At 42.4% G+C, this 10,330-nt stretch overlaps 1 protein-coding gene across 1 annotated transcript; it reads right to left on the bottom strand.

Moving 5' to 3' along the window:
• Positions 1–7,889: 7,889 nt before the first annotated feature.
• On the bottom strand, positions 7,890–9,785 carry hmx2 (H6 family homeobox 2). The gene is made up of 2 exons (XM_080781717.1): positions 9,407–9,785; positions 7,890–8,467 (listed from the first exon to the last, which is right to left on the bottom strand). The coding sequence occupies exons 1-2, from the start codon at positions 9,687–9,689 to the stop codon at positions 7,905–7,907; spliced, it is 846 nt and encodes a 281-aa protein (XP_080637843.1). The 5' UTR covers positions 9,690–9,785; the 3' UTR covers positions 7,890–7,904.
• Positions 9,786–10,330: the final 545 nt, after the last annotated feature.

Genomic DNA, 10,330 nt, shown 5'->3' with positions numbered 1-10,330 from the left:
TACAAATGTGTTTTCAAAGAAATCCCAGGTCTCCTGTATACACCATAGACTCAATCTGCTAAATGTGCGTGTATGTACACACATACTGATTGTGTGTGCATACAATGCGTGCACGTGGACACACACACAGACAAATGCTCTCGCACACCCACACGAGTATATCCACGTGTGCGCGCACACACACACACACACACACACACACACACACACACACACACACACACAGTCACACACACACACACACACACACACACACACACACACACACACACACACACACACACACAGAGAGAACTGGGTATGATTGGTGTTGCTGACTTGAGAGGCTATCAAAGACCTGTATAAATGTTGAGATTTGAGATTTAGTTCATGTTCCTGTGGGACAGACAAGACAGGAAAAGAACAGAGACAGTTTATATTGAACTGTCAGATGTCTGGTCATCAACTTTTCATCATGAAAATGATGGCGTGTTAGTTAGACAATTCATCAGCAAAACAGCCAACCACACCAGCGTGCTACAATTGAATTCTTTGCACAGAAGCAACACAGTGGCGAGATCAAATTAGCCCATTTCGCTTTTTCACCGGGCGAGGGCATGGGGTATAGAAATCGCAGGTGTCTTGTGGCTTTGACTGACACTTCACACGGATTTGAGTGACCCCTTGCTTTCTTTTCTCTCACCCTCCTCAAAGACAATGTATTCCCTTCCAGGGGCGTGATTCCTAATTAGCTGTCAGGTGATAGCGTGCTGCACCCATTGAGCTCCCCTATTGCTGTGCTTGGGGCTATGTGGTCAGCAGTCAGTCACAGGCTGAAGTGACAGATCATCTCTCTATACACCAGCCTCCCTGCAGCTGAAAGACACCACTTGGTCCCGACAAAGAGAGCCTGACTCTCAGTATCAAAAAGAAGCCACTATCAAATCTCATAACAAACAGATTGCAGCCACGGCTAAAACAAGAGGCCCACTTGACGATCCGTCCCTGCTCTCGCAAACAAAAACAATAGCTGGTGATAATCTTTCTCCTCCTGTGCGGACAAATGACTCGCTGGATTTGGATGTGAATAATTTAGCGGGTCTTTTGTTGTTGGCAGTTTGTTCCATGTAGATGATTTTAAAGGAGAAAGGACACATTTCATATCATGTTGCACCAACATTCAAATGGGTCTGACAAGAAACAGTAGAAAAATGCTCCGTAGAAAATCCACATGTGTGATAGAAATATCCTTTTCTGCGTTTCCCAGTCAAAGCCATATCTACTGACCTAACAGGACATGGCAGACAGGTCATTCCCGACACAAAAGATATGATTTCTTCCTGTCTGTCTGATCGTTTTTATTTTTTCATGCACAGGTCTCCTCCAGACAGTTCCAGTATCCATCCAGGCAGCAGAGGGACCTCGCTTGAAGGTCATATCTGCACCGGGGCGTAAACGTTAGACCCTTTTGTGGTCAGCGTAAATGTACATGGCCGCCCTGCGGGAGCACTCTTTCCCCCTCTTTAATCGGTGTGTAACAAGCCCTTGTAGAGCCAAACTGTCTGCGACACATCAGCACTTAGAAATAAAAAACCCTCAGCCAACCCTGCAAGAGCTGCGGTTGCGAGTAAGGCAGCCAGGCCATACAGGGGACAAGCACAGTAGGATGAAGAGGGAACTGGATGGGGAAAAGGAAGAATCCACCTTTAAACACAATTCACACGTGTTATTTTTATGACTTGGGATGTTTGGTTTTGAGCGTGAATAAGTCTCCCCCCCAAGGTTAGATGCAAGACAGCCAGATGCAAGACTCGATGATGTCATCAAGACACTGGAGCAGCTGTACTATAAGAGGATGAGAGGACAAAAAGCACACTGACAATGCTGATGAATTTATTGTAAAATATATATATATTTTTTTTTTTTTCCTTCTCTGATTCCCAACTAGAGTGCTGCACTTTGAAGTTTTAAAAACCCAGAAGTGATTTTACAATGGGTCGACATATTTCTAATTGACCATATGGGTTTGCAATTGATGCAGAAAGGTCCGTGATTAACATGAACCTAAGAGACTTTCATGTTTTCATGTTCTGTGACAACTCGTACTTCTTAATATCTCATCCGTGAATTTTGAAGACTATGTATTAATACCTTGTGTGGTTACAAAAAGATTGTTGATTTGTGGAAATAATCTGGTTGATATGAGCTTTTGTTTGCAAAAGAGAATGTATGTATGTATGTATGTATAGTATAGTATGTACAATTGTACATACATATGTAAATTATTTTTAACTGGAAATCCACGATCACTTTCTCCTGTCATGTTTCAGCATTCAATCATTCGCTAAGATTTACTATACAGAGCTTGCCACTGTAAACACACTCTCCAATGGTAATGAGACGAAATAAATAAATAAACAAACAGAGCCGATATCTCCGTCTGTGAGGCCAATCATTTGAGGGAGCCGGGAAAGCAAACTTAACAGTTCTAATGCCCCAGCCGAGAAACTTAATTTACCAATTTGCGGGAAGACAAGATGGCAGGAAACAAGCCAATTTGCCTCATGTGCAGTGCACAACAAACCCCAGCCTCACTCCCCGGCCTTATGAGAAGTAATTATCCCTAAAAAGGGATGCCATGCTGTATTAAGATGAAGCCGCATCAAAACGAGGGAGACAGCCTCATTACAAGTAATTATGAGGGAATTAGAAACATCATTTAACTAAACGAGCAAATAATGTCCAGGATATTGAAGAAGCTGCCTGCACTTCTGCCGACCGCTGCAAGTCCCATTACAAAAATTGTGGGTCTTTAATAGAATAATGACATGCTTTATCTTCCCTATCCTCTCTCTAAGAGGGTCTTGGAGGAGGGGAAGGGGTGGTTTGAAAACAACTGTTGCAGAGCTGTGTGCCTGTGGTGTGGCCTCACTCTTGAGTGTGTAGAGAAAGGCCTCCAAGATAATCCCCCTATTATCCTTACAAATACAAAATGGAGAGCAGAAAATTGTACCTCAAATCCATTATAGTGTTAAAGGTAATGCTAATGGACTTATCTCTAGAGAGAGAACGCTGACTTTCCTGCACACACTCTAGCCTATAGTCTAACACATTTTGGCCAGAGAATGGCACTTCACCACAGGCAACTAAAGAAATGGTTGGTAATTTACCAATGGAGCATTATGCCGATTTCCATTAAAGCCATAATTTGTGTTGGCCGAGTATATCCGTACATGTGTTCTTGAGGACTTTGACTTGCAGATGTAAATACATTGTTGAACTTTCCAAACTCACTGTGACTCAAAATATAGATGTTTTTCTTCAATGCTTACAAATATTTCATTGTTTAAATATTATAATTATATAAAAAATCACACCCGTGTGAAGTGAGGGGCACTCTTATCATCATACATCATCTCATTCTGGCCAATCACAATTTGCGTCCTCACTTTTGTCAATGTTTGTGTTTACACAATGTTATGTTGCACAAACCCTCAGTCAAAACGGTAGCAAAACAATCAAAGATGGGCATAGGAGGGGCTAGCGCCCCTCAACAATTACACTTGTGTGAAGTGAGAGGTGCCCACTGTGGCTGCTACATGACTACATGACATCACTGCTTAAAGAAAACATTAGAAGTCCATAGACAAGGTTGCCACATGACGTCATTTCTGAATGGCTGATTTTGCAGGGGATAGCAATGTAAACAATTGGTTTAAGATTAATACAAATCTATCTCCTTTTTATGCTCAGAGGTAGATTCACTTCACTTCCAATTCAGTCAATTCAGGATTTCTATGTAACCAATATAGTACATAGAAGGGCCATTCCTAATTATATCTTGCTTCAAATAATTGGCCTGACTTGTCTTAGAAAGAGTCTTCGGAAAGGATTATAGAGATGATATAGCCACAACTTATCACAAACAACAAACGTACAATGTTTTTTACTCATTGTACATTTGAGCTGTCCACTGCTGTCTCCTTAGGCACAGAAATGTATTCCTGTCCACAGAAAGAAGGTAGGGTGGGGGTAAATACAATTTCCCTTCAGCTCCTTCATTTCCAGTTGATATAAAACAGAATCGCAGAGAGGAGGGGGAAAAAAACCACTTCTGGTCCGAGCTCTCCTTTTTCACCATTAGCCCCATGAATAGGAGAGTCAGTTAAAGGCCCGTCGGATGACAGGGCTTGCCTCGGAAACCTTGTTATGCTTCCCTTCAAATTCATTTAGGGGAGCAAAACAGGTCTTGAGAGTTGTCTGGCTTAATGCATGGCGATCGCTTTTATAAAACTCTTGTCTTGAGGCGGACTGGAGCATCTGCATCTGCTCACAGTGGCCATATTCCATAACCTTTCCGCTCTAATGTGAAGCCACACGCGTTGGGCCCTCTTGAATTCAAGTGCCAGTAAACATGTTAGCAAATAGTTGAGGAAATACATCCCCCCCTCCTCAAAATAAATGACATGCTGTAAAATCCCTGGTGTTCATTTGTACATTTGTAATTCAGGGTGTGTACAAATCCACCTAAATGTACTCGTAAGTGTGAGAATTTTACAGTGCAGTATGCAATATATTAATATGGTTTTCTTTAAATTTATATTGGATTGTAATGGCATTATTGTTGAACATTATGAACGTGTTGTAAATAAACTGACGGTCAACGTCATTGCAGCGTGACCCATTGTAATATATTCACCACTGGGGCGGTTGTGGTCGGCAACCTGGTGTGTTGTGTGTGCATTTATTATTTCAGTAAGCACAGAAAGTGATACCCATATAAAGATCCTTCAAATGTTCTTTGAAAATACATCCATGAAAATCCTTCTGTTCCCCTTTACTCTGCCTCTCTCTCTCTCTCTCTCTCTCCTGTACAAGCCACAATTTCCATTACTGCCATCGTAAATTATGCTTGCTTTTCACCTTACCAGGCAGGTCTGATGAATCCTAAGGCACAACACATCATCTCAACAAATCTTCATCACCGTGCCAGTCGCCGCCCCTGTGCCGTTTAAACCACTTCAAATCATTTTCATTGCCCCGCTATTAAAATTTGTAATTCACACCTGCCATTGGGGCGATACATAGTTACATAGCAACGCCCCCGCCACGGCTCTCTAATCCTCCGTCTCTCCCTCACTCTGACACTCTTTTAACTGTTCAGTGTTCACCGCTGCATCTCCCCACCTCTATATACCTCCCATTCCTTCCTCCTCTGTCTCCTTCCTTCTGTCCCTCTCTCTCCCCCCTTCTCTTCCCTTCCTTGCTCCCATTCTCCTTTCTCTCTCTCTCTCTCTCTCTCTCTCTCTCTCATGTAAATCAAAAAACCCCAGGTGACAGGTGTGATGCAGATTTCCCATAAGACAGTGGGGGCTCACACGTCCGTCCATCCATCCTCACAGAGTGGCGTATTGCCGTCAAACCTGATGACATAATGACCACTGAGAAACTAATAAACAGCTTCATTCACCCAAAGCTATTGCTCCTTTCCATGAGCACACCCCCCCCCCAACCCCCCCCCCCCCCCCCACCCCACTGTCGGTCTCCCGCTCTCTCTATTTCTCCCCTCCCTCTACACCTATCTGTCACAAATTCATCCTCCTGCGCCTCACCTCTCCGCTGGCGCTGGAGTTACCCATAAATCTCTGCTGTTGTCCAACGCCATCCATTTTCCCAGAAACACGGCGCGGCTGTTGCAGAAATTGGGTCAGGCATAATCTGCAGGGCAACAGAGCCTCACCAGTCATGGTTCTGCTAGGTAATGTAGCCATTAGCACAGAGAGAGAGAGAGAGTGAGAGAGTGAGAGAGAGAGACAGGGAGACACACAGAGGGGCGAGAGATTAGGGGTGGGTTGGGATTCCTTGTACATTATGTGACACCCAAGAAAAGCGTCTGAATGACACAGGTTTATCGTTCCACATCACCCATGGGACATAATTCTGTGTGTGTGACGTGTGTGTGTGTGTGTGTGTGTACACACACACGTTTGTGCATGAGTGCATGTGGATTTGTGTCTTTAGAGATTGATTGATTGAAAACTTTAGTCACAAATGTACAGCACGAGGTACAGTAAAGAGATTAAAGCTAAAAGGATCACACAAAAACGTCCTGGCGACTTATTGCCTTTGAGGTCCTATAGTGTATCCTATTTGTATTGTATGTATAGTGTGGGTGCTTGTGTGCACCAAATTGCCTTGTGAAAGAGCAAATCTTAATTTGACAATGCAAGAGCTGCTTGAGCTCAAACCCATTTCTAAAAACGAATAAATAAAACCATATCCGTTACCCAGAATGTTAAGCGTAAATGATACTGCAGTTTATTACTTAGACAGGTGAAATGGAATGGCGTCACTGAGTGACGACGAGAGTCTTGAACTTTGACAATACACCCCATTATTAGGTTTCCTCTTACAAGGCCTGATGCTTGAGAACCCTATAATGCAGACTTCAAATGACAGAAGATCCCGCCCAGAGGCATGATTGGCCAGCGACGGTGTGCATCTCTTTGCACCCCCACCCCTCATGTTCCCTCATGTCTCTCTTTCTCTCTCACTATACACACACACACACACACACACACACACACACACACGGTTGCGTCTGTCTTTTAGCTGCCTGTGCTAAGGTGCTGCTAACTGAGGTACTGGTACACCAATGTTTGATTGGAAAACTGAGCCATGTTTATTATTGATATAGACCAGTACAGATTGGAAGGATAAAATAAATACATGTTGAGTGAATATAAAACTGCATATTTTGTTAAGTTGACATGCCATGCATGGTGCTTGTAGTGTAGGCTATATTTAACAATGAAAAAACTACAGTATTGGACCATGCAAAAAAAATGATGATTTTACACATCATCCGTATAGGCTATATATATAATATTAGGCTACATATTTAACACTAATCATTTGTACATTACACACACGTGTCAAATATGTATAATACGGATGTGTAAATGTATTATTTTATCATGGTATATATGATATATCATAATGCATATATTTAAAAAGAAAATGCTGTTGCTATCTAAATGATTACTCACACTGTTTATTCTTCTGTTCCGAACCATACTGTAAGTTTAAGTTATCAGTTATCTACATAACAGTTATGCATAACTACAGCCAATTTATATAAAAACAAAAACGTACTATTTACCTACTATTACAAATGTTTAAAATGTGTTTAATATGCTCTGGTTCTAAGTGTATTCGACTGCATGATTTCACAAAATGCCAAGAAAACCAAGTATTAACTTGCAGTTGAGCAAGGACATGCTGCAATTGCCAAATTTGTAACAGTTGACACACAGGTTGACAAGGGACTTTCTTTCAAGCAACTTGAAACATGTGCAACAAAACCAAGCAAAACCACATTTTGACTGATATAGAAAATTTATTGAATGAGTAGAATATTTTAAATGTCTAAATTACAATAGAAACAATGTTTTTTTCCCCCTCTCAAATGGAAGAATTGCGTTCTTTAATGTCAGTATAACATGGTGGGCTCAGCTCATTAAAATATTATGACTGGCATGTGTCCTCATCTGATAAGCAATCATTATAATAATAAAACAGATTAAATGCATCAAGTGTTGGTTTTTAAGACACTCTCAACCATGTATACATTTTTTGACTGATGATATGAAGGGTACATTTTCACAAAAACACCCTTTGTTAAAGGGAGAATAATAATAAAAAATAAAAGTCAAAAAGTAATACCATTATACACATTGTGTATTTTAAAGGAAGCTTGATTGCTTTCGTGTGAGACATGGCTGCATAATAAGAATAGCCTACCCTCAACAAATAAAGTGAATATACGTGGATTATGCCAAGAGACATATAAGAATGTTGTATTGTTTTGTAATGTGTTATTTATATTTTTTGGTGGACTATTACTGCGCACGTAGCGTATAGAGTCAATATTCAATCTTGTTATACAGGTTGTATAACGGTAAAGCTGACAGGTTGCTCCCTGGGTAGTACAGGGGCGTCGGAAAGGCGATAGACCTGGGAACTGGAACGCGCAGCAAGGAGTTATCTCGGAAAACGAGCGGCATGCCCACTAGTGTCTGCGCCGAGGCGTGGGCCATGTTGGCCGCCTCCAGCTCGGCCGAGAGCTGCCGCTTCCACTTGTTCCGCCTGTTCTGGAACCACGTCTTGACCTGCGTCTCCGTCAGCTGCAGGCTGGAGGCCAGGCACGCACGCTCCGAGCTGCTCAGGTACCGTTTCATGTCGAACGTGGACTCCAGCTGGTAGACCTGGCTGCGGGAGAAAACGGTGCGGGTCTTCTTCTTGTTGTTGTTGTTGTTGGCCGAGTTGCTGCCCTGCTTGTCCGCAGCGTCTGTCTGTCTCTCCTGCTCCGATAACGGGGACATTTGTCTCTCCTGTTCCTCTTTGTAATCCTGCAGCAGGGGCTGATGTGGCAGGTGCGGTCGCCGTGCAAGCGCGTCATTTCTAGACAGAAGTCCTTTTGATGTGCCTATGTGGGTGATTTTGAGGGGGTACGGAGGAAAATAAGATCAATTAGGGTACAATAAGATCATTCAGCTGAATAAATACATTTACATTTTCAGTAGGAGGCTATATAAAATAGCCTACTTGCAGTCTATTATCTTTTGTGTTTGCGTATATTTAAACATTTGCATAATTATAACTAGGCAGGCTACAACACAGTACACGTGCACACACACAAATCCAATTACGGAATTGTTCACTCACTCTGCATGAGAGTTCATCAAGTGTGAACTTTGACTTGCTAAATCGACTGCTGAAAGCCTTTGACTTTTTGAATAAACAATTCAATATGAGTATGCTTGGTCTACAGCAGGCTATTAATTAATTCAGACTATATTTAACGCTCAATTGACGATATGTAGTGCAGTCATTGTGAAAACATGTTTAACCAATTAGCAGACTCGATTAAATTTGAAATGAGTGGAAACACGGAGGGCTAATTATTTGACCTCCCTTCCCACTCTTCACTGCAGCAGCAACGATACAGGAAAAACAAAACAAAACCAAAACAATTTATTTGCCGTCACAAACAGACGAATCAGTATTGGTATAGTTTAAGTATTGATTTGGTGCATATAGGCCTATACTGTACTTTAATAATTTGGTGTAGGGTTCTATGAAGAACTGTAGGCTAGTTTGTGCTATTTATTTAGACCTATACTTTATGATAATAATGTTCTGCTAAATAATTGTAAAGCATTAATAACGTAGCCTATTAATTGGCCCATATTGTTTTCAGTTCAACAATAACTAAATCAATCTGACATGTCATGGCAACGTGAATTCCATGCACAATTTGAGAAAGAACGTATAGGCCAATAGCTTATAGCCTAATCATATATATATTTATCTCGCAACGATAAAATAGTATATATATAGCTCATAAAAAAGGAGAAATTCTTACCTAAACATGAGAAAGGATGTGGCGGGTGCCGGCGGTGCTGTGTGCATGGTTCGCTGTGGCCGGTGTCGGAGCAGAAGCAGTCTGCCGAGTCCTCCCCGCCGCTGCACTCGTCCTCAGAAGACACGGACAGAGAGCGCCTCCGCGGCGGCTGCAGCGCCTTGGAGAGGTCCTTCGCCCCGGAGCGCGGCGACACGGACGGCGCGGTGCCCAAAATCGACTGGATAGTAAAGCTGGAAATCGGGGGCGCCGAGCACTTGCTTCCGCTGTCTTCTTTGCTGCTCATTCTCGCTTCATAACAATAGGCTTATCGACTAAATCTGTCCCTTCTTCTCCTTGTATTCCGTTGTTATCGATTCCTACACTGTTACGCACCTGGCGTGTAAACTGTTCAGAAAAGCTTCTCCTGTTGTTGTTTTTTAAACGCGTATTTTATGGTGAAGGGGTAGGAGTTGTTTTTCTAGCGGCTCTGGGAACATGAGTGTATTCCAGGTCTACCTCCACGCTCTCTGGATCATAGGCAGTGTGTTGTGGCGTTGCTTCATTTGCATGTAGGTAAGCTCCGCCGTGAGCCAATCACACGCTCAAACTGAGCCCGGAAATTTCAAACTCCTGTCAATGTCTTGAGATGAGACGAGGAGAGCGAGAGAGCCACTAAGAACAGTGTATAGGCTAATGTGCATTATGCCATTTACTTGAAGTTGCCATACTTAATAATTGCAGACATGTCCTCTGACTTCGAGACTATATGCTTTAAAAATTATTGGACATTGGACAGTCAGTGTTTCGAACAAATAGACGAAAAAAAGAAGCTGATCTATATAATGTGCCAAATGTGGTGTGTGTGTGTGTGTGTGTGTGTGTGTGTGTGTGTGTGTGTGTGTGTGTGTGTGTGTGTGTGTGTGTGTGTGTGTGTGTGTGCGCGCG

The sequence above is a fragment of the Protomyctophum bolini genome (genome assembly GCF_963924005.1).
Source record: "Protomyctophum bolini genome assembly, chromosome: 14".
Classification (NCBI taxonomy): domain Eukaryota; kingdom Metazoa; phylum Chordata; class Actinopteri; order Myctophiformes; family Myctophidae; genus Protomyctophum; species Protomyctophum bolini.
Note: the sequence above shows the minus strand (reverse complement) of the source record. Positions and strands in the feature narration are given on the sequence as shown.

Excerpts from the sequence above, each read along its gene's own strand:
- hmx2 (XM_080781717.1), bottom strand. The coding sequence starts at position 9,689 with ATGAGCAGCAAAGAAGACAGCGGAAGCAAGTGCTCGGCGCCCCCGATT. Across the intron at positions 8,468-9,406 it reads ACATCCTTTCTCATGTTTAG|GCACATCAAAAGGACTTCTG; the intron begins GTAAGAATTTCT and ends TCACCCACATAG.